Source organism: Ambystoma mexicanum, chromosome 7p, assembly GCF_040938575.1.
Source record: "Ambystoma mexicanum isolate Mex_15411 chromosome 7p, UKY_AmexF1_1, whole genome shotgun sequence".
Lineage (NCBI taxonomy): Eukaryota > Metazoa > Chordata > Amphibia > Caudata > Ambystomatidae > Ambystoma > Ambystoma mexicanum.
In genome coordinates, this window is record NC_090939.1 from 382533547 (window position 1) to 382558766 (window position 25220).

General features: G+C 44.5%; 1 protein-coding gene across 3 annotated transcripts in view; it reads left to right on the forward strand.

Annotated features, from left to right (window-relative positions):
* SAMSN1 (SAM domain, SH3 domain and nuclear localization signals 1) overlaps positions 1-25220 on the forward strand; it is a 1266558-nt gene that overhangs the window by 630616 nt on the left and 610722 nt on the right. For all 3 annotated transcript variants that reach the window (XM_069636417.1, XM_069636418.1, XM_069636419.1), the window contains one exon: positions 12429-12793. In XM_069636417.1, coding sequence (XP_069492518.1) covers positions 12429-12793 — 365 coding nt within the window. The remainder of the gene's footprint in view (positions 1-12428; positions 12794-25220) is intronic.

The window sequence follows — 25220 nt, forward strand, 5'->3', positions numbered from 1 at the left end:
TTTCACTAATCCTGTTTTTTGGCCAACACTGATATATTCTTCATTTTCCAGAGCCTCTTTCTACTTCTAGGCTTCCTGGCATGTTTCCCTTTGTAAGAAGATGAATGAGTAGTCATTACTTCGAGCTTGATCATTGCGGATCTCACGGACGCCTCTTTGCGTTGGGGCAGGGCAGTCAAATCAGTCTCTAATAGCCTATCCATTACTTGTATCTCTCCTTCATAAATAGTGGAAGACTTTTAGCTCAGCTGGCTGGACTCCGATGGATGGCCATCTAGGAGAGTAGAATAGTGTGTAGTGTGCAAGACTGGCGATTTCAATCAATGTCAGTATGGATTGACTGTCTTTCCACTCCTTCAAGATGTCCGTGCATAGCACCAGCAAGGTTTTAGCAAGTGTATATAGTGCATCCAAGGAATCTTTAGTCACTTCTACCAATCTAGTCACCAAATTTGAAAACATAGTTGAGTCTAATGCAAATCTTTCAAAGTCCGGTGACTGTGAAATTCGTTCACAGGACAAAGTGGGCAAGCAGGCAGCCCTAGACTACTCTACCGCATCAGAGGGTTTAGCCAAGCCTTCCTGCTGTAGGCTGGAACAAAGGTTTAGCAACAAGTTGTTATTGTCCAAAGGAAGTAAATCAATGCTATTGTTCTCAGAGTTCTATAAATCTGCAGTTTGAGCCATAGTCTCCTTATTGTGACTAGGTGGACCATTTAAAGAGACAACAGGGACCATGGGACTCCGCTCTTCATTGCCAGTAACCGGAAAAAAGAGGTAATCTTTCCCTCTGGTCTGGCAGCCACAGCCGGTTCACCAGCACTCACTAGTGCCATTTTCCACGCCTGGAGCCAGGTAGTATGGTGAAGCACCATTTTTCCAGAATCACAGTGTGTTGTTGAGTATGACCTTCCCCTGATGTAATTAAGGATTTGTGCTTGTGTTGCCTTACTAAGCGTTGTAGCATGTGTCATGGGTAAGACCAAGTACTTAATCAATTGCCAGTCGTTGTTCAATAAAAAATGCTCTATGCGTGCAGGACTTACTTCAATTCGTATGGTCACAGCACAACAGCCACCAGCTGACTGCTGACTGCACTTAGCCCCGCACTTGCCCACACACGCGCTCCACGCGTGACAGCGCTAATTGTAGGCAGGTAGGGGCAGTGCAGATTTGGTGCGACAAGCTGCAGGTAAAATAGATGAAAACAGAGAACCCACCCACCAGACTGCTCCGTTTCTCCAGCAGCACACGAGGTAAAGTGTTAAGCAGCCGTGAAATAAAAGCACCAATGCCAGCTCCAAATGTTCTTGCAAAACGCAAGGTCGCCTCCGAATGCCAACTGTACTTAGGCCGACAGCTTCCCGCGCATGCGCTCTGCACGTGACAGGGCTAATTGTAGGCAGGTGGGGGCAGTGCAGATTCTGAGCGGCAGGCTGCAGATAAGATAGTTGTAAAACGAGAACTCACAGTAAACTGCTGATTGGGCTACAAATTGCCATGTTTTACAAATTCTAATAGCATAGCATCACAATTGTGAGTATGAGTTTAAGTTTTCCTGGGCCACAATGGCTATACAAACATTGTTGATTGATTGTTGGTAGTTTTAACATTTTAAAAGAGTGGGATGCTGGGTGTCTACTCCACTACATTATTGCCAATGTTAGGAACGGTATAGTGTTTGACTATTCTATTGTAAATTGTCCTGCGACTCAATTGCCACCCTTCAACTAAACCATCCCAACCTCACCCTTCTTGGAGATTTCAACATATGGCTCGACATCCCCACCAACCCCATGACACACTCTCTGGTTGACGGTTTAGACGCAATTAACTTCCAACCCCACATAAATGGCCCGACTCACTATAAAGGACACACTCCTGATGCTATCTTCAGCTCCAGCACCCTGATTCATTTAAACCCCCCCCACCCCCATCATCTGATCCGAACACTTAATTCTCTCTTTCGTCATTTTCTCACCCATCCCCATTACCGTACTCGAATCTGAATCACCTAATCTACGTAAATGCTGGAAAAAACTAATAATCGTCCTGGACCTAGCTGACGCACTCCTCCAATCTCCACCCCCTACCAGCCAACTCATTGAACAACTAACCCCTGATGCCTTTGACTCATGGCTCAACGCATCTTTGATGCAGCTCACACCCCCTTGCAAACCATCAACCCGCTGAGGCCTTTTCCCCAGATGGTTCACTCCTGAGCTGAAGACCACTAAATAACTATATAAATACCTAGAACGCAAATGGCAGAAAGACAAAACCAAGGAGAACAGGGCCACCTTGGCTCGACACCTCTATCAGTACAAGGCCGAAATCCGGAAAGCAAAAAAAGCCCACTACAACTCCCGAATATTAAACTGCAAAAACCCAAGCAAGGAACTCCACAAAATCATCTCTGAATTCACCAGACCGGCTTGCACCACGGCCGTCCCAACCCCCTCACAATTACTGTGTGACTCACTTTCCCTCCACTTTTACACCACGGCTCTCGAAAGAACAAATACTCTAGCCACCAAACTGGCTCTCTTACATCCACCAGGCAATACTCCCCCCATAACGGCCAGCCCACCAGCTGCGACCACTATACAACCAACGTTCCAATCCTTTAGTCCAATATCACCAGAGAAATTTCTCAAACTTCTATCTGCCCGCAAACCATCTGGCTCCCCGCTGGACCCTTGCCCAGCCACAATCCTGAAAGAAGTTTTCGCTTCCACCTGCGCAGGAGAACAAGCAAGATCCATCATAAATACCTCCCTTTCTTCTGGTATCTTTCCCGACGCATTCAAAATGGTTCAAGTCAAACCGCTAATGAAAAAACCTTCCCTTGACCCTCTACAGCCCAAAAACTACCACCCCATCTCGAACACCAGATTCCTTGCCAAACTCATGGACCGAACCGCCTACTCCCAACTAAATGCCTTTGTTGAAGCCAACAATCTCCTAGACCCCGCACAATCAGGTTTCAGAGCCCGTCACAGAACCAAAAGCACCCTAACCTCAATCTGGGATGACCTTAAAATGACGGCAGACTCCGCGGGATGCGGTGCACTTATCCTTCTTGACCTATCTGCCGAATTTGACCCAATCAATCACTCAATCCTCCTAGACCGCCTCCACTCCCTAGGAATTTGCAGAACCGCTCTTAAATGGATAGCTTTATTCCTCAAAGATAGGTACCAAATAACAATACTCTCCACCTACACCTCCCAAGCCCGACCAGTCGACACGGGAGTACCACAAGGAGCATGCCTATCTGCCCTCCTGTTCAATCTCTACTTGATCACCCTCCCTCCAATAGTTTGTTCACACAACATCCTGTGTTACAACTATGCCGACGACACTCAACTAATTCTAAAACTAATGAACTCAAATCTCAAATCCCGACCTGACCTGGCCTCCTGCCTCCTCAACATAGAACTCTGGATGACCCAAAGCCACCTCTTGTTAAACCCCTCCAAAATGGAAATCATGGTATGTGGCAACTCCGAGCTTCTTCCGCAACCACTACCCTGGCCATCCGCCATGGGCAGCTCACCGAACCCCTGCAACTCAGTGAAAAATCTTGGGTGCATCCTTGACTCTGACCTAACACTCTCGCGCCAAGTCAACAATGTCTCAAAATCCTGCCACTACCACCTTAAAACTGTTAGGCACATCTTTCCATATCTCTCCTTTCCTAACAGACTCTTCGCGGTCCAATCAATCGTTATGTCAAGACTGGACTATGCAAACCCCCTATACCTCGGAATCCACGCGTACCAACTGAATAAACTCCAAAGGGCACAAAACGCGGCAGCCAAATTGCTACTTGCGCTTGGCCCAAGAGACCACATCTCCCCAGCCCTTAAAACGCTGCACTGGCTTCCAGTAGCCCAAAGGGTGACTTTCAAAACCTTATGCATCTCCCATCGAGCACTGCATAAAACCGGACCTCAATATCTTCAAGACAAACTAAAACCCTATCACCCCCCTCGCACCCTACGATCAAGCTCAGCCGGCCTCCTAGTCTTTCCTAAGACAAACTCAGTCAGATTAGGCGGATCAGCATTCTCAGCCCTGGCCCCCACCCTGTGGAACTCACTCCCACCCCACATCCGCCAAACTGAGGATTTAACATCTTTCCGCAAAGTGCTGAAAACCTGGCTCTTCCCCTAAAAGCCAACCGGTAACCAAACTAACCCAAACAGACAATGAGCATCTCAATGACATCAACCCAACAAACTACCTGAGGCGAGAAATTGACAGCTAATGACCCCGAATATAAACTAGAAAGACAAACAGAATTAAACGAGTAATGTAGATCAAAACAGTGATGCGGATAATAAGAATAAATCATAGGGAAACTGTAATAAGATATATACTGCTGAAATGCACATAATGCATGAAGAGGGAACGAAATGAATGGCGTCGATGAAATAGTTAGAATAGATGAAGACCGTTGAACAGATGAATGCCCTGAGTGAAAGAATGCATGAGTGGAAGAACTGATGCCCATATAGATTGAATAAGTGTGTAAATTGAATGAGTGTGTACATTGGATAAGTGTATAGAACGAATGAATTTGTTAAGCGTTTGAGTGTGTAGAGTGGTTAAGTATAAACAGTTGAATGCACTGAATGGAAGAATGCATGAGTGGAAGAACAGATGACTACATTGATTAAATGAGTGTGTAAATTGAATGAGTTTGTAGATCGGATGAAGTTATAGAATGGATGAATATGTTAAGCGGATGGGTGTCTGGAGTGGTTGGGTGTGAAGAGCGGACGAGCGTGTATGGCGGATGAGTGCATAATTACGGAGAAGCGGATGTAGAACTGATGAATGTACAGAACGCATGAACATGTAAAGTGAGGGAGCGTGTAGACAGGGGGAGCGTGTAGAGTGGGGGAGCGTGTAGAGTCGGGGAGAGTAGAGAATGGGGGAGCGGGTAGAGCGAGGGAGCGTGTAGAGCACAGGAGCATTTAGAGCAGAGGAGCGTGTAGAGCGGAGGAGCATGTAGAGCGGAAGAGCATGTAGAGTGGAAGAGCATGTAGAGCGGAAGACCGTGTAGAGCGGAAGAGTGTGTAGAGCAGAAGAGTGTGTAGAGCGGAAGAGTATGTGGAGCGGAAGATTGTGTAGAGCGGAAGAGTGTGTAGAGCGGACAAGGTTACAGAGCGAACGAGGCTACAGAGTGGATGAATTTATAGACCAGGATTACTACGTATTACAGAATGTCTCTAAGGGGCTGATAAATGCTTAATAATATTGAACGCGGGGAAAGCACGAAAGCATAGGAGCGTATGAGTGCTTAGAGCGGATGAGTGTGCGGAGCGGATGGGTGCGGGGAGCAGATGAGCTGAATGCGTGGAAAGCACAAATGCATTGAGCAGAAGAGTACTGGGAGTGGATGAGTACGGGGAGTGGATAAGTACAGGGAGTGGATGAGTACGAGGAGTGGATGAGTACGAGGAGTGGATGAGTACGGAGAGTGGATGAGTACGGGAGCAGATGAGTACGGGGAGCGGATGAATACTGGGAGCAGATGAATACGAGGAACTGATGAGCGCCAGGAGCGGATGAATGAAGTGAGCGAATGAGTGCGGGGAGCGGAGGAGTTGAATGCGTGGAAAGCACAAGTGCATTGAGCAGATGAGTACATAGAGGGGATGAGTGCATAGAGCGGAGAAGTGAGGAGAGCTGATGACTGAGGGAACAGATGAGTGCAGGGGAGCGGATGAGTGCGGGGCGCTGGAGAGTGTGGGGAGCTGGGGAGTGCGGGGAGCTGGTGAGTGCGGGGAACGGATGGGTGCAGGGAGCTGATGAGTGCCGAGAATACATGAGTGCCGGAGCGAGTGAATGCGTAGAGCGGGTGACTGCGTAGAGTGGGTGAATACGAAATTATGGGGCAAACAGGACTGCATGCGTGGGGCAGAAAGGAGTGCATGCATGGGGCAGACAAGAGCGCGCGAGGCGGACTGGAGTGCATGAGTGCGTCAAGCAGACCGGAGTGTGTAGCACAGACGGGGATGCATGGAATGAATAAAAGTACCTAGAACTGACTGGAGCGCATAGAACTGCGCGACGTACATAGTATGGTCTGGAATGCAAGTAACGTTTGAAAGAGCATGTAACCCATCATATCACACCCCACGCTTACTCTCTTCTTTACACCACCACTCAACTAGAACATAGAGATACTATGACACCATTCGGTATAACTGTTCTCATACTAACATCTCCCGCTCACTCCCCATCATTCTAAGTAAACACTGCTGGTTACACCCCCCCCCAGCCAGGCGTTCTCCTCAGGCCTAATGCAGCCACAGTCGGTCTGGATAAATCCTGCCAGAACGAACACATACCCCTGATCTCAACCATCACACCTACCGCTAAGAAGCAGCTTTTTTCACGAATACCACACCTGCTGCACACATACCCGGTGCGTACACGCACCGTTGACTCTCTCTACTGATCTGAACTTCGGTTCCCAAGGGCGTTCAACCAACCAGCACCTTCAGAACACACCGATGGTATATAAGGCACTATATAAATGCAAAATAACTTAACATAACATAACATACATTATCTCTGCAAAGAATAAATAAACATATATTCAAACATGAGCATGAGAGCATTATTAATGTGTTTCCATTTATGAGAGTAAAAGACACTCTATTGCACGTGCAAACACTTGGTGAGTTTGCGACAATGTGTAGGAATGATATTTATGGCATCTAATGTTTATCATACACACATGGGTAATGCACATTTGTACATAGAGAATCAAGAAGGTAGACCCAGAACACAATTGATGCCCAACAGTAAGCCTGTCAAGTGCTCAGCAACAGTAGTTTCTTTTGCTGTAAGGTTCCCTGCTGCGAAACCTATCACAGCCTCAGGTTGGCATTAAGACCACATTTGGAGTGGAGGTTAGGCTCCGACATGAAGGTTATGATATACGTCATAACAGTGTGGGATACTCTAAAGAGAATGACAACCAGAAACTGTGTCCTGGTCCACTGCTACTGTTGAACATGTACTGTCATTTTTGACGTTAAAGCAGGGGGTTTGTGTGAATGTGGTGACATAAAACAAATAAAAACGCAGTTATTTCTTGCATGCAAATCCTGGTGGGTGCAGAAACACAGTCGCCCTTGCAGAACTAGGAGAACAGAGAACACATACCTCTGACCAAAGAGCTCCTGGAGAAATGTAAATGAAATCCAAGATGGAGGCCTGAGGGCTGTGACAGACTGCTTCAGAAACACACCAGTTCTCGAAGGCAGTTCAGGTGTATTGTTTGTTTTGTTTAGGGAGTTTCCCAGTGTCTGTGTTTGTCTCTCTCTCTCTCTCTCTCTCTCTCTCTCTCTCTCTTTTCAGCTAGCCCATACATCCCTCAACCCAAGGATTGTCACTAGAGATCAGTAGCTAATATATAATATCCACCTGACTGAACATGATGGCCCAAAAGCAAACACCTTATCCATCCGGGAATAATCTTAGAGGTCCCCAAACGAAATCTGTAATGATAGGTGCCTTTTAGATACTCTAGTCTCAGTTTGTCTCTTACTTCCAAGCCCTACTGTTCCTCTCCCTAGTTCTTTCTGTCTCTCACCCCATTCTCCTTCTTCTCTCCTCCACCCTACTCCATCCTTCATCTCTCCCTTGCGCTTCCTACTCTCTTCCTCTGATGTTGCGCTCTACTATCTACCTCAAACCGTGGATCTTACTCTCTCCTCCTGTACTCCCTTCTCCACACTAATATTACTCTGTCCTTCCCATATTACTACTACCAACGCTCTTCCAACACTATTACTCCCTCTCCGCAATACTAATATTCCCCTCTCCACTTTACTAAAGCCCCCTGCACACTAGTACTACTCCACTCTCCACTCTACTACTACTCATTTGTATGTGAGCCGAAGCACCAATCTGACAAAACGAATAACATTTTCTTTGGTAAAGTGAAATAAAATACTTGCACATAATGTTCATAGAATTTACCACTGTTTATCTGAGCATCGCTCATTGGTTCACCATATCAACTTAATTTAAAGACCAGCATGCATCATGTTGTAAACATAGAATTGCCTTTGACTAAAACCTGAAAACATTAACCCTGCTCCACACCCTGCTCCACAACTAGTTAGAAACGCAAGACATGCGAAACTATGAGCAGCAGAAGGCAGACAATTGGCCTTGTGATCTTGGTCAAATCCAATCTGCTCTAGTGTTCTGCATAAATCCATCTTTGTCAGTTGACCACATTTATAAAAAAGGTCAGCCACACCCCACCAGTGATTTGTCCCAGTGATTTGCACTTTTACCTATAGACCTATCATGGCAGATGCACTATAGTAACTGGCTACCAAACCAATTTCCTCAACTGCATGTACAGACAAATGGGGTCATTAAGGGTTTGATAGGAACAGTAATCACACCATTATTTGCAAAATACTGCTGAAATTAGTGGCCACCGTAGTTAGAGTTTGGAGGTATTCCAAAGGAATGCCTCTGGAGGTAAAGTCCTCTGGAGGATGTTAGCCCAAAGACTGCTGTGTTTACCTCCACCTTTTAGGAACACTTGTTTTAAATGGCCTCAGAAGTATGTACACCTTTTCTTACCAGTAGAAGGGCAGGTGCTTTGCGACAACACAGTGAAAAAGTATGTACATGGGGCCACTCTAAGAGGATGAAAAGTGAGTATCCCTGATCCTCCGCTCTCAACAATTTACATATAATTCATGAACGGTTCAGTAATTATGGCAGACAGTAAGAATTAATACCCTAAACAAGTCTGCAACACCTTTGACACACAATTATGTAGTAGACTCATCGATAACACACTGAAGCCACACAGCAGAACGGGAGCAGGGTCAAATATCATGATTGAAACAAACGAATATACCGTTTAAACAGGCGAGTGATACTTTACTCGTGTAAAAAGGGGTGCAGATTCAACATAAACAATATGCCTTGTTTCTGAAATGTGGTTTGCTTTCCTTGTAAATATTCTGCAGGGATGCGGTACACGAGCGAAGCAAACAAGCTCTCTAAACATTGGTCTGATGTAGTCTTCCTGACGAATGTTCCATGTGCAATGTACTTCCCCATTTACACACATAGATATGCCTGGCAACACATTCATGTGTGAAAGGCTGCCATTTTGCATTTCACAAATGTGGATACAGAATGTATATGTCCATGTACAAATACTACACTTTAAAAAAAAAATGATGTTTAAGCTTTACAGAAACTTTAATGTTTCTTTAACACTTTGAATGTTGTGGCACAAGTTGCGCTTGTTGAGTTTCAGATCCAAAATGCACATTCTCACATATTAACTTTACAACAAATTACATATTGGAAAAAAGCATTGATATAGCAGTGCCCATTTGGGCATTGCCAATTACAACAAATACATTTAATACTATTAAATACTTTTAGGAGACGTTAATAAAACAGAATCAATGCACAGCTGCCATTACCAAATCTGACCTGTGCGTGGTTTCAAAGTGTCTACTTGCGACCAACATAAAGTATAAAGTGGTTTGTGACTCACAGTGCCCTGGCTGGTGTTCTGTGTAATCACCATCTCCTAAGAGTGTTTCATGTGTTTCAGTTTTGTGAATGTATTTGTTCTCTCGTATGGATTGCTATGGTTGGCAGAACCTTAACACACCTCTTTGTTCTATCTAGGCAACTATGGTTTATATCAGGGCTGTCCAACTCCAGGACTCAAGGGCCAGATCCATGTTACGTTTTCAGACTATCCCTAATTAATACGCATGAGAACATTTGCATACCATCATTCTAAATGTATGCACATTTTTCCTCATTAATATTAATGAGGGATATCATGAGAGTGGGACAACCCTGGTTTAGATTAAGCTTCATCCCTTATTATTCAAAGTCACTCAACTTCATTTAGTCCGTATTACAACAGTGTTCCACTTGCTCTCATAATTGTTTAGCCCATAAAAGAACTCAGCAAAGCTTCCTTTCCGTTTGGGATTTCATTGTTCATCAAACAATCAGGACAGAACTGAGCATATACTGTTAATATTTCTTAGTCCAGAGTGCTGGCTCTTAACAGAGCTATTGCAGGATTGTGGGGTGGTCTGGTTGAGCAAAAAACAAAGGGAAAAGCAAATATGTTTTTAATTGAATTTATGGAGACTTATTACTGTTGCCGTTAACAAAAACAGCTTTTCAAGACCAGCAAACAAAATAGCCACACAGGGCCCTGCATTACAGCCATGTCTCCACTCACTGCAGAAAAGAGGAAGCTGCAATGAGTATCAGGTGGTGGCATGGGCAGCCCAGTTTCAATACCCCATGCTGATGCATGTTAGGGGGGAAAAGATCCTAAGCATCCGAACTGGATGGTGTTGGACTTGCTCCCATCTCCATGGTTTTGTATCCATTGCCGCTGCTGTTATTGCCACTGCTGTTGCTGTTGTGGGTCCTGCGGTTGAAGATGTTGCTGTGACTGGTGCTGTTGGTATCAAATGATGCAAATGTCCTCCCACAAATCGTGTTTACTGCAGCTTATGATTCGTCTGAAATGAGCCATTCACCTCCTGCCAGTTTAACCCCAAAAGATGTTGGGTGAGTTGAGATGTCTGCAAGCTTGGTGAGACAACTGTGGCTGTGGCCATACGTATGAACTTGGTGCACAACTTTGGGTAATGCTTGGGCCCCTATAAGTAAAGGCAGCTGTCTGGCCTTGCTGGGAAGGGATAGGATTGAATCCCCACGACTTGCTCTGCCTCCTTCTCCAGAACACCTCATTTCTTCTCCACCTCTGAACTACTGTTCTTAGAATACCAGCCCACATCTCCATTATGGCCTTTGACACACCTGCTCCTTCTGTAGTTCATTCATTGGCGTCTCACCTAGAAGTATTCAAAATAATACAAAATATACCAAATGCACTACATAAAGACCAATTCAACAAAGTTCCCCACTGGCAAAATAGATTTGGCGACACTCGATTCAGTAGTTTGGACTGTGATGTGTACATATGGGAAAACCAATGCAAAAAGTCAAGAACATAAAATTGCTTGTCACATTTCAACTTTTGAACAGTACAGTTCGATTGATTTACATTACACCTTTTTGATGCTGTTAAAAGCCATAGAATGTTGTGAAAGTCAATGGATCAAGGATTTACCTTAATTCTAGTGTCTTGCCAGTCGCTCTTTAGCCGTGGTCTGGGGCAGTTGTATTTACATACTAGACTCTCTATCTTCCACCCATAGAGATGCAGGGATCATTACATCCAGACCTTGTATCAATTTCTCCATGGACCTCCATTTGCTCCTGACTGACAGCGCATAAGCCCCAGTCTCTGAAGCAATTTCCCATGGACCTGTGAAGCCCCCTGGATCATGTCAGACTCTTCCCTTTCCTTATCATGTGTAGAGAAACAGAAACCCGATAAGGTATTTGACACCAGCATTCCAACTCCAGCCCCCATGAGTCAAAAGCCTAACACATTACATGTTGTGCTCCTTTCCTGCCACCCTTCTAGAGACACAAACATGGAATCTAGCAAAGGAGCAGCCTGACATATGCCGGCACTCAACAGGATAGCACTGAGCATGGCTGACACCATCCAATCCCTTCATGCCCGTGCAGCCCAAAAGAGTGTATTTCGCTCCCGCCCCCACGTACTTCAAGTTGCTATTCAAACAGCAAATTGTGTGGTCAACCTGTGTGCGGCCCATGCCTATCTGAAGAAACTACACAATCAGGAACAGACAGGCAGAGACAAGTATTTCCAGAAGTGACTGGTTAAGTTGTGATGTTGTTTCTATGCTTTTTTCCATATGTGCCTGAAGTAGTGATTGGATGAGCATGAAGGCCCAAAAATACATGAATTTCTAAGCCTAATTCAGGTATTAACGTGTGTTTTTTTTTAAGTTCATATAACATTGTATTGTGTTTAAATTCAGAAATCATGAATATATTCAATATGCTGCAAGGCAGGAGCATATGTTCTATGATCTCTAGATATAAAGTAAACATATCAAAGATTATAGAGGGTGAAGTCCTGCCCATATGGAAGATTTCTGAAAGTAATGATGTATACTTTTGTCAATACTAATCAGGGTTTCTATTGTTTGAGTGAATTAGCCAAACTCTTCACCACAATGAACATATTTTAAAAACAAAAACCTAGAATTCATCAAATAAAGAAATATTAAGTGGGTGTATTTTTCCATTTTCATATTTTAGAAGATATTTTTAAAGTGCAACATCTGCCAAACATACGGCTTCATGTTACCCACAATTGTCTTGGTTTTGTGGGGTGCACACAATAGAGTTTCTGAGCAAAACACACCCTTTACAAGTACAAACATGGTCTGAGCTCAAGTTTTTAGTTGAACTGAAAGTTTACATTTTGTTTGGAATTTCAGACTATCCCCATGATACAGAAGAGGATGATGAAGAAACAGTAACTACATGCATGAAATTAACAAAGTCTCAAGAAAGAAAGACCTGCAAAGACACCGCACGAAGGAAGCCAGAATCAGGCAGCACTTTGCCATACAGTTCAGCTTCTCTGGACAGGTTTCACAATTCCAGATGGACCAATCCTGGTGAGGTTTCCCTACTTTCTAATGCTGGGCTTTGGAGCAACTGGAAGGCATTTCCAGACACACGACTCTTTCCATTTGATGTTGCTGTGCCAAACATTGAGACATGGGAGAACTGTACATGCTGCAATCGCCACCAATGGATTCCTTCAGCTCTCACTGATATTGATCTTGCATATGCATGGGTAAGTGATCTTCCCTCCTAGAAAAACACAAAGCGGGTATTTATTGTATATGCTTGCTCTGCTCATTAGTGGGCCAATTGGGCATATCACTTTGTTTCCCTGGCTGCACGAACTATATCATTGACACTTTGCAACACTATTTTGACTGCAACATATCGCCAGGGGTCGCAATCACATTCACATGAGAGTCTGTGCATCACGGTGCCATTTGGTTGGTCTTTGTCATTCAAAAGTATTCTTGTTCCTACACATGCCTTCTCTGTCCACAACACCCAGGCACATTTGTTCTTCGGTATTTATCGTAGGCAAGCAATGGTGGTCTTGTGGTTAAAGAAAACCCACCAGTGAAAGTGAGCACTCATAATTGTTGGGGTTGAGCCTCATCACTGATCATCATTCTATTGAAACATTTTGTCAGCTTCAAACTAATGCAGCAATGTTTCAAACCATGTAATGATGGACTGGAAATAAGGCATATGATAACTATCATCGTATCATTTGTGCAGTCTTGATTGTTGGACAAATTCACATATTGAAGTGTGCAAACATATAAAGGGTTCTTGAACTTGGAATCGTGCAATTAATGCCACTCTCATTTACTATCAATGTCATCACCAATTCACCAGTCTAAGTGCCCAACTCACATACCACAACCTCCTCAACCCAACACAAACTGCAAAGCTGTATTGACACCCACTAATCTGACATCACTGACATCTGACATCCTTCGACAAGACTAACCACTGTATAAATAGAATAGTGCCTATTATACTACGTTTGCAATTGGCAGTGATGTCTTTGTATGTGCCAAATGCACTGTGTGAGCTGCAAATGTGATACTGATTCTAAGGAATTATTGTTCTGTGTGTTGGGGTGTGGTTGCAAAAGTTCTTTCTTAACTCTGTTTTTCTTCCAAAATCATCTTTAGGAAATGTACAATGGCGAAAATCTCCTTTTTTGTTTCACCCTGGAGGAACTTTGCCCAGCGATCTTCTGGATTTAGCTGAAGTGTTGCTGTTAGATACATATCTCTGATGCGTATCTTAGTATGGATCAGGGCTGGACAAGATATGATAATGTGTTTCAAGGTTTCTGTTTCATTTCCTTTTTTACAAAATCTACAAAAAACCATGTCCTTTGGTAGGAGTTTCCTTGATGCTAAAGATTCCCTTGTTGGCAATAGGTTTAATCGGAACCGCAAAAAGAAGTCTCTGGCTTATTTGTTCTACATGAAAGGTATCTAATGTGGACTGCCAATCAAAACCTTTTGATGGCATTGTGCGGCTTTAGAATGTCAATCATTATGTGAGAAAATAACAAATGCCAGTTGAGCAGGACATGTCCAGCAGATTCATTTCAGGTGACACCCGTGGAGTTCCCACCCAGTTCATGCCTGGTCTTTCCATTAATGCTGTACCCAGTTCATGTTTTGGGATGTTATCCATAATGATCCTTAGATTGTGGGTGCCTGTTGTACAATATGTGTTAAGGTTTGGCTCCTACTCTTGACTCTTAAGGAAAGCAGTGCACATTGGTGCTTTGGTGATCAATATCGTCAGACAGTCTTTGAAGATGTCCTCCCAAACATGCGCTTTCCCCTGTGGCTTCACACTGTGTGCCTCCGATAGATGGCCTTTCTTTCTATTGGAATCAACGGAGGTTTCATCAGTGAACGTTATGTCTGGAATTCCTAGCATGAGATGATGCTGCGTTTGGTGCCTGCAATACGCTTCTGCGTCTTACCATCATGTACCGTTGGTGATATCCTAAAATGTTTTCCTTGACGAATGCAGTGTTCCTCATGCCTTTTATGATCACTGTTGGTCAGCTGTCCTTGGAGATGGACACTTACCTCTTCTTTAAGAAGTCCAGAAAGTGGCTAAAGAATCTTGTTAGAAATATTGAAGTATTTATACTACTGCACAACTCGTTATACAGTGAGCTGCACTGACTAAAGCTGTTGTAGGATCAGGGTGTGTAGATGGATGGACTCCAGTGACTACATTACAAGATATTTTGAGAAAGTTGACACTCATGGCTTAAGAGTTCTATTCAAAATATTGATGTTTTTACACTATTCCATCCCTGCTGGTACCATGACTGCACTGAGATGTTGATTATGCTGGGTGGTGCTGCAATTTTGGATGTCAGGAGGAACTCAGACCAATCAAGTGCATTAACCAACACACGTTTGATGGTGATGCTGGATGTAGCTTTAGAGTGCCATTAGAAATCTCATCTTATTGACACCACTGCATATTAGGTTCCATAATGCACTGATGTGGCCTTCCTGAATTTACGTTCCGGAAGTTCAAGCCTAGTTTATTACTGACTTAGAGATTTCAATTCTGTGACAGCAGATATTTCATTTGTGGTGCCGTCATTTTATTATTTTCGTGCAGAAGAGAATCATAGATCTCACGCAGGTTTCTGAAAGGCAAGCAAAGCAAAGCGTGTGTTAAGGTTCATTTCACAAAACTATTTCACATGACACCGTAAACTCACAAGCCCATCAGAAAAATCCTTCAACATCCCCTAACAATGGTGATAAAGTAAAAATGATGGACAGGGTGTACTGGATGTGTTTTGTAAAGGGGTTTGCCATCCTCGATCAAAATAAAAAAAATATACCTTTTACTGTTGTGTACAGTTTGACTTCAGTGAGTGTTTACCATGCAGATTGTAAAGGTACAGTGAAGAACAGCAGATGGAAAGGAAGAGAAGGGATCCATAGAAAGAGAAGGGGGTCAGAGGCAGATGTTCCCTCTAGACTAGCCGCTACAGTGGGTGTGTACTGTTGAGTGGGAGGGTGAGATGTGGAAGTAGGTTGGGTGGGCTAAGGTTGGCAACCGAGAACTGCAATCTGAGTAAGCATATATTCTCTATAGGACGGCTGGCCCCCATATACTGCACTGCTGACATGAGTCTTCACCGACAAATGCATCATTGAACATCATGCTGCTACTTCCTCCACATTCTTTGAGTGAATTGTTGTGGGCATCGCTGCCACATTAGTGCACTTCCTCACCATGGTGATTGCTAATCCCGTTCTCTTGCTGAAATAGTCTCCCCCACAATGTATAGCTGATTGTGACAGTGACTCAGAGCCCCTTGCTTTTTATTTCTTTTAGTGTACTACGTTACAGAAAGTGTCTTGCACATTGAAATAAGCACAGAAGTGAATGTTTTGGTCACTGTAGAATCTAACAGTATTTCCCAAAAGTTGTTTGCAATTCCGTAGTGTGACTGCTCATGCCATACATCAGTGCAAGGTGTGTGGGCTACTCTTCCCCTTCAAGGTAACAATGAGTTCTCACTTCAAAGCAGTCCAGCCAGTAAGTGGCAGGACCCAGATTCGAGATGGCATGCAGTAGGTATGCTGCACTAGATACAGTGATGGGTTGGGAATGGCTCAATGATTGTACAGAGGTATCGCTCAACTACGGCATTGTGCACAGACTAGAAGCATGTGGTTAGTATGTCATCCAGCATATCCACAATGGGAAAAAAATAAAACATGTGAAACAGATAAATCACCAAGATGTGAGATATCATATCAAGGTAATGTTCACATCATTTGTTACGCATGGATCCCAAAGCGTAATGTCAAGTACTGTATGTTCAGAGACAAGAGTGCACAGGCGCCCCATACAAGACAAACTAACATATTCAAAATAAATCATTCACATATGAGACATTGTGACAGTTGTGATGAATCTGGACTATTTGTCTCTTCTCCCCAGAGGGGAGCCACTCCCTTTGAGGCTAAGTAGGTGAGCCAGCTTAGCATGACCCTCCCTAGCGGTCTGGGCAAGTGGGACCTCAATGGGAGTGACTCCCCTCTTGGGGACAAGGACTCCCATTCCTACAAGGAACTCCCTGTCCATAACACGCTATCTGGCTACATGGGAATCAGAAAGACTGTTGTTAACCCTGTTTTGGATTTACTGAATAGTACATTTTCTTCAATCACTTTGTATTCTGCTAAAGCAGCATTTCGCCTGAACGCCACAGTCAAAGAACAATGGTACACCCCTTTTGTTTGTGATGATGTACATAAAACCACAAGGAACCTTCAATGGAGGAGAGTGAATCCTAAACAGAGGCGAGATTCTGACGGGAAGACGTCCTGCGGGGGTGGGCCACGCTAAGAGGCGGAGCCAGCGGTAGTGTGCAGAGTGAACAAATTGCTTGCAAGATGCAGGAGGGCTGGTATCCTGACTAGCAAGAAAGCCAAGATCAAGAGGTAGACGGAGATGGTAAAGTGACCATCTCACCTGGTGGCTTTGTCAGTCTAGAAATACGGATACCTCTTCTTTGAGACCGCAAACGCATTTTGGTGGCCGTGGACCAACCGCCTCATGCACGATACGACAGAATATAGGTTTTCGAGTTTGCCAATGAACGGCCATTTTGATGTAACAAGAATCGCCATTTTGTTTTCTAACCATTGCTCATTGCTTTCTGTTCCTATTGCTTTGCAGTATATTTTCCGCTTACACTGCTCAACTGTGGAAAATTGTTGTCTGTATGTGAAAAGGACAAGGCCGCATGGCCGCGAGGATAACAAGAGTTCGCTGAAACACAAACGTAGGCAGCGCCAGGAAGAATGCCCGGCTCCCTCCCGAATGTAGCCTTGAAGCAGAGCTGCAGGGCATTTAATCATTTCACAGATGCCAGCCAGTCTCGTTATATGGCAGAATATGTTAGAATAATACCGCTAAAGGCTTGAATTATGCTGTTCTAACGGCCCCCCCTTTGCTGAGCCCGCTAGAGCAATGTCGGCTCCCAGGACGTGAATAGCACCTGATAGATAGCAAGGTCCGGAATGCAACTCCCCCCCGTATGTAGTTCGCTTCCAAGAACAGAAGTGCCGTGTTCTATTCAATAACCAAAAGATGCCTTCGCACTCACAAATTACAAATTGTTTCTACACTAGATGTTTGAAGGTGTCATAGTGGTCGGAGATGTCCATCATCACACCAAGTTCAAAGAAACCCAATAAAGGGGGGAGTGTTAAACATGTCATAGCTGATTGTTTGATATGCATTTTGTATATATGTAACTGATGTACGTAATTCACTCTCTTGCGTCCCTCGAGGTCTAGAGATACACGTCGCGGGACGTGAGGCCGAGTTGGCCAACTGAGACTTTTGCTTTGCAATAAAACCCTAGCTTTGGGAATACAACCTCGTGTCTGGCGTCTCTATCGTGTGTGGTGACCCGCCTTGTTTCCATAGACATCAGGGTCCCCTAGGGGCTGCTTTCAAGATGGCGCCCGAATAGGGACCCTCCCCCACTTGTTCCTTCGCGTCACGTCGTAATTGAGAAAGGCAGAGAACGGCGAGGACGGGACGATCGAGCCGGGATCAAGAGGTGTTCGGGGCACCCTGTAAAGGTGATGAGAGACTCTTTTGCAGATCTGCACACATCTGATCCCTGATCGACGTGCCTGGCTAGAGAACAAGGAGGCGAGGGTCCCGAAACGAGGCGGAAGCCAAGAAATGCAGACACGACATCCTTTGGTGCGTCTGTATATAGACGACTTGATTTATCAGTTGAGTCATTCCCCGATTCAAAGTATCCTGATATTGGTTGAGAGTTGACTTTGCAAAATCAAATGCCCTAGGTAAGGTTGATTAACCAGGGGGAAGGTTGAAACATGCCTGGGGTATTGTCCACCCTAGCAGGGTTTTTCCGCTGTGGTAGACAATCTTTGGAAAATGGCCAAATTGTACCACCTGGGGGAACGCCGGCGCATGAGATGTATGTGAAGTATGGAGTGGGTGCGATAATATTCTGTGAGACTTGGCATTGGCAAACCAGAAAGCAACAAGACCATCAGTGGCCGATTAATGGTAGTTTTGAGATGGCGAGGATAGATAAAGGGTGTTGATAAGAAAGAAAGCGCGTCCTGCAGCATTTGAGACTATTAAAGACTGGAGAAAGGAAGCAATGCTCCGATTTAAAAGCAGAGCAAAGCATGCGCGCAGGCATAAATCAAAAGGTGAGGTAGCGGAAGAAAAAGAAGAGGAGGAGTGGACTGAGAGTCTAAGAAGGGCAGGCAAGCATGACCAGTTGAATATAAAAAAGATATACCCGCAGCGAGAATTACACATGGCAGATGAATTGATAGAAACTATATTGACCCATACAAAACAAGGCCCAAGATCAGAAGTAAGACCAGACACGTCAGTAGCCATCGCCCAGACCTGCCCGTAGCCAAAGCTCCCCCTCCGGTAGCTCAAGCCCTCCCACAGCCACAGACCGCGCACGTAACACTTCCTACTAGCCAACCAGGCCCACAACAGACACTCGCTGTTCCCATTGTCCCATCCGCATCTCCCGCCTTAGACACAGACTCGGTACCGTCCGTTCCTCCCGGGGTTGAAGTTGAAACCACGGGTGCAAGAGGCGGGACTGACCAACGGGAGTGCACGAGGATAACCCGCAGCGCAATCAGCAAAGAAAGGAAGGTGGAATTGCAGCAACAGGCAGAGATGTATATAGACGGGAATGATGGGACGGCAACATTGGCTTCGATATATGACTTTCGTAGAAGCAACGAAAGACAGGTAGTGTTGGAATGCATGGGTGAATATTTGGTGGAGAAATGGAAACAGCTAATTGGGAAATTACCACAGCAGCGATTGTTAGATTTGAATGCATTAGCACGCTGTAGGTAGAGGGATGAAGAAGTGAGAGAACATGTGTATAGACTTTTTGAGTTTAAAGATGAATTAGATAATGACTATGCCGAAATGTTTACTGCACCTGCGTACAGGAGTAGGGAAGTCGGGAGACCTGGGAAGGGGGAAAAGGGGTCGAATAATTAACGGCAGCAGTTACCATCGCCGGGGCAGAAGGAGATGGTGAACGAATTATCGTTGCTAAAACAGGTGGGGGCAGCCTCGAAGGAATGTCTAATTAGAACACAGGTACTATTGCAGCAAGTAACAGGACATAATAGAGGGCGAGGGAACGCACACAGAAGGAGTAGTTTGAATATGCATGGGGGAACAGTGGGGCCGAATCAGTGAGCATATTGTAAAGAGGAAGGACATTGGTGAGCGCAATGCCCGCATCTACAAAATAGAAATGGGTCTGGTCAGAGGAGACAGCATAAAGGACACCCAGGAGCGAATGGACCAAATAGGAATAGTATGCAGCAGCATCATAATAATGGAGGTAATCAAAACCAAGGCCAAAACCAAAATGCCCCAAACCAGAGTCAGGGACAGCAAAATCAACAATATGGAAATCAGAGTGGGGGAAATAGAGGGAAGAGTGGAAATGTTTTCGATACACAGACAAACACATATTACAGTAATAGTAATGATTACACATCGGACGATGTGTTATTTCCCAAATAGGACAGCCCAGGACAGGGGTCGGAACCAGTGTCTATTCCTGTGAATCAGAGAGGACCCTACCTAGAAATGAGAGTCGGGAATGAGGAGCACCGCTTTCTTGTAGATAAAGGGGCACAGAATTGTTCAATAGACCATCACTTGGTTCCGAATATACCACTGTCAGGGCAAAAGAATATTTCTGTAGGGTTCGCAGGTACACCAGTCATAAACCCAGTGTCCTAACCAGTCCCAGTTACCATAGGACCATTTACCGAACATTGTCCTTTCCTTCTATCAGAAAATTGTGGAGAAAATGTGTTGGGATTAAATTTGTTGAAAAAACTAGGTTCTGTTATACATTGCACGGCAGACGGAGTGTTTCTAACGATATGGCCACACGATGCCCCTGTGTCAGAATTCATGTCTGAAGCGTTACCAGGGGAACTACCAACCTGTATATGGGCAATGCATGACAACGATGTGGGATGTTTAAAGATGGAGCCAGTAAAGATTATTTTGAAAGAAGGTGTTACCCTACCGCGAATACCCCAATACAAAATTTCAGTTGAAGGTGAGAAAGGATTGAAGAATATTGTTACCGATTTGGTGAAATTAGGGGTAATAGAGGAAATCACAGGCAGTACTTGCAACAGCCCGATTCTTCCGGTTTATAAAAAAAGGAGGTAATGAGGTACCATACCGTTTCATAATTGATCTACGCGCATTGAATAAAGTAGTAGATCTGCAATTTCCTCTAGTGCCAGACGTCACTACAATATTGACAATGATACCTGTTTCAGCAGAATATTTTAGTGTAATAGATTTGAAAAATGCATTCTTTAGTATTTCAGTGGACAAGGACAGTAGATATTTGTTCGCGTTCACATTAGGAGGACGATCATTTACATTTACGCGGAATCCGCAAGGTTATACGGAAAGTCCAAGTATTTACAGTAGAGCATTAAAAGAACAGCTAGACATGCTGGAATTACCCGTGGGTTGTGTACTTTTGCAATACATAGACGATTTATTGCTAGCTGCAGACACAGAGGAGATTTGTAAAGAAAGCACTGTATTAGTACTGTCACACCTAGCGGCACATGGCCATAAAACTAGTTTGAAGAAATTTCAGTATAATCGAAAGGAGGTGGCTTATTTGGGCTACCTACTTTCGAAAGGAGGGAGAAGACTAACGCCAGAACGCATAGAAAGTATTTCTTGTATGCCTATTCCAAAGACACAAAAAGGAGTCAGAGCCATAATAGGCATGGCTTCATATTGCCGACAATGGATTGGTAATTTTGCGTTAATTCTGAAACCATTAGTGAATTTGACTAGAAAAGATGCGGTTATGCCTTTGCAGTGGGCTGAGGAATGTCAGAGAGCATTTGATGGATTGAAAACTGCATTATGCTCGGCTCCAGTTTTAGGTACGCCGAACTATAAGAAAAATTTTAGACTATTTGTGTGTGAAAGTGAAGGATGTGCATTGGTGGTTTTGACACAGGAACAAGGTGGAAGAAATAGGCCATGTGGCTATTTTTCTTCTGCGCTGGAACCTGTAGCGCGCGCACTACCACGATGTTTGCGATCTGTCGCGGCGGCTGCTGCGTCAGTGAAACAAAAGGAAGGGATGGTTTTGGGGTACACTTTAATTCTGATGGTGCCACATGCCATAGACGTTCTATTAAATAGGACACAGACGCAACACCTCACCTCTGCTAGATTGACAAGATATGAGATTATCTTGTTCACGCCCCATATCCAAATTATGAGGTGTAGCACTTTGAATCCTGCAGAATTAATGCCACTAACCATAAAAGAAATTGGGAAGAATGAATCACCCCCCCACAATTGCTTAATGGTCACTGAGGAAGAAACCAAGGGAAGAGTTGATTTAAGTGATATTCCACAGAAAGAGCCAGATGGAGAGTTATTTTGTGACGGCTCATCTTTTAAATTACCAGATGGCACGACAACTGCTGCATACGCTATCACTACCCTAGAGAGTGTTGTAGAAAGTAAAAGAATCCCCTATAATTCAGCACAAGCCGCGGAAATAATAGCAGTAACCAGAGCCTGCGAGATTTCTGAAAATTTGAATGTGAATATATATACTGATAGTCAGTACGCGCTTGGAGTGGTTCATAACTTTGGTTGACTCTGGGCTGAGAGAGGGTTTCTGACAGCACATGGTGCCAGAATTCAACATGGCCCTTTCATTGTACGATTGCTGTCTGCACTCACGTTTCCAAAGCGCCTAGCAATAGTGAAATGCGAGGCACATAAAAAAGTAACATGGAAAATAGGAGAGGGGAACGCGTTTGCAGACAGAATTGCGAAACAAACTGCCACTGATTTGAATACCAAGATGATGACGGTTCAGACAGAGGAAGTACTCTGTATGATAGAAGATGGAGTTGCGACTGTCAAAGAAATGAAGGCCGAGGCTACGGCCGATGAAATACAGGGATGGGCAGAGGGATCTGCTGAGTTGGATTTGGAGGGTTGTTGGGTGGACAAGGGAACTAGAAACTGGATGTTGCCAAATTCATATGTGACTGCAATGGTCACAATGGCCCACAGCCCTACGCACATCTGTGCCAAGAAAATGATACAGCACCTTTCTAGAGTATGGCAGAATGTAAACATAAAAAAGAATGCAGAGAGGTTGGTGCAGAACTGTATCACGTGTTTACAACACAATGTAGGAAAGGGAACAGTGACTCCAACAGGCAGTTTTGGGCCGCCCTCCATGCTGTTTGGAGTAGTTCATTTTGATTTCATAGAGATGGCGAGGTGCCAAAACTTAAAATATGTCTTGGTGGTAATCTGTGTATTCAGTAAGTGGGTGGAGGCATATCCTTTAAAAGATTGCACAGCAATGACTACGGCAAAAGTAATGTTGAAGGAGTATTTTTCCAGATTTGGCTTGCCCCGGGTCCTATGGTCTGATAATGGTCCGCATTTTGTGGGTGCAGTGGTATTACAGATATGTGCTGGTCTCCAGATTGATAAGAGATTCCATAGTTCAAGGCATCCGAGTTCTGCTGGTCTTTTGGAGAGGCACAACGGGATTCTTAAATCAAAGATTAGCAAGATTTGTGCGGGAAGCAAGTTGAGTTGGGTGGATGCATTACCAATAGCACTATTATGCATGCGTACGTCTGTACAGGCTAAAACTGGGCTTTCCCCGTACGAAATCGTAATGGGAAGGCCGGCAAATGTTTGGTGCGCACCTCAGCCAAAATGACTCAGTGAGATAGAACATCCTGTGCTTAGTACTTATTGGGACTCTTAATGCAGAAATTGCGTTTGATTCATCAGCAGGTGCAGGAGGCATTACCAGTACGGTATACTGGTCCGGGGCACGCACTGGAGCAGGAGACTGGGTGCTGCTAAAAAACTTTGAAAGAAAGTCATCATTAGCACCCAGATGGCGCGGGCCCCATCATGTACTTTTAGCGATGCAGACGGCAATACGGGTGGATGGAAGGAAGTCGTGGATCTATGCCACCCAAGCCAAAAAGATTCCAACTGCACTGAAAGTCTTGCCTGACACTGCTGACCGGAAAGAGACAGCGGTCCCAGAAACGAAAGAAACTGTTGCCAGTGAGCAGCCACCTAATCTGCCAAAACGAGAAGTGAAACTCAAAACAAAGCCTGAGACGATTGCCAAAAAGGGGGAAGGGCAAAGAGCGCCCCAACGTTGCCCAGCAGAATCGACATCACTGCTGACCGACGTGAAATCGGCCTTGCAGATACCAGCAAAACCAAATCGTGTACCCCTTTGGCGCCCACCAGCACTTGCCAGCATGCCAAAAAACGGATCTGCATCATTGGCGCGGTGCACACCAGCACCTGCAGTAGTGCCACAGGCTGACTTCAAGCCTGAATCGGCACCGTTCACGGATCATACGATACCAGGAGCAAGGCGATACAACCTGCGGCCTCGGAAGACAAAGTGATCCGCATTCTTTTTTTTTGTTGATGTTTATGTCAACCTCTGGTCCAGCTCATGGACGGAGAAGGAACCAGGAGTGTAGAGGAGAGAAGCGTGAGAATTGTGCAAATCAGACAATTCAAGACTCGCGGCTCCTCGGTGCGATCATAAAAAGTACACGTGTCCGGAACCAGAGCGGACAAGCTGGGTGCACACGGTACTAGGACAAGTGAGATAATTGATTAACAGTCGTGTGTCCGGAACCAGAGCGGACAATCTGGGCGCACATGATAATGAGGCGATAACTGATCAAAGGTCCTCTGAGCAGTATAAGAAGGGACAAGTGATCTCACCTAAAAACGAATAATCGAATCCAGGCTAAAAAGGACAGGCAAAACTGAACTGTGAGAATTCCACTGAATTTATAGATATCAGAGCAAGCGCGACGAAGAGAGATATCCACAAGGCACTGTGATAAGGAAGAAGGACGACGAGAAACATGCCGGGACCGGTTCCAGCCTCCTCCTGCACTACAACCGCTGAGAATGAGTCAGTTATAAAGACTATAAGTTTAAGAAAAACGCATAGTAAAACAAATTGTATGCTGACACTAACGATAATAATGTGCTTTATGAGCGTGGTAGCACCAATATCGACAGCCCTAATATTATGGTGGGTAGAAACAATACACCCATTAGAAATGTTTTTACCAATAATTAATATATCCACTACTGAAAGCCCGGTTCAGGTGATCACTTATACCCTACCCCCAATGGAAGAAAAACACAGGGAAGGTTTTGGAAATAACACCTTACTTCTGATAATGAACATGACACATTCAATCCTAAAGAAAACAAACTGTTGGGTATGTGCCCATTTACCACAGCATGCCGGAAAAGGAATACGGTGGTATGTGTAGCCATTACCATTAAGTTCTGCATGTAGTGCATCTTTAGGTGCAATGTTCTATGGGAAGTGGAATGAGAGTAATACGGGTCAATTAGACAGAACCAACATGTATGAGTTTGAAGAGATAATAATGAAGCCTGTGGGTTGTTCCATTTTCCATAAAGCACAAGTAATAGCCCCGGAGCCCACGAGGAAAAGTACACGGAAGATAACACGACAAAAT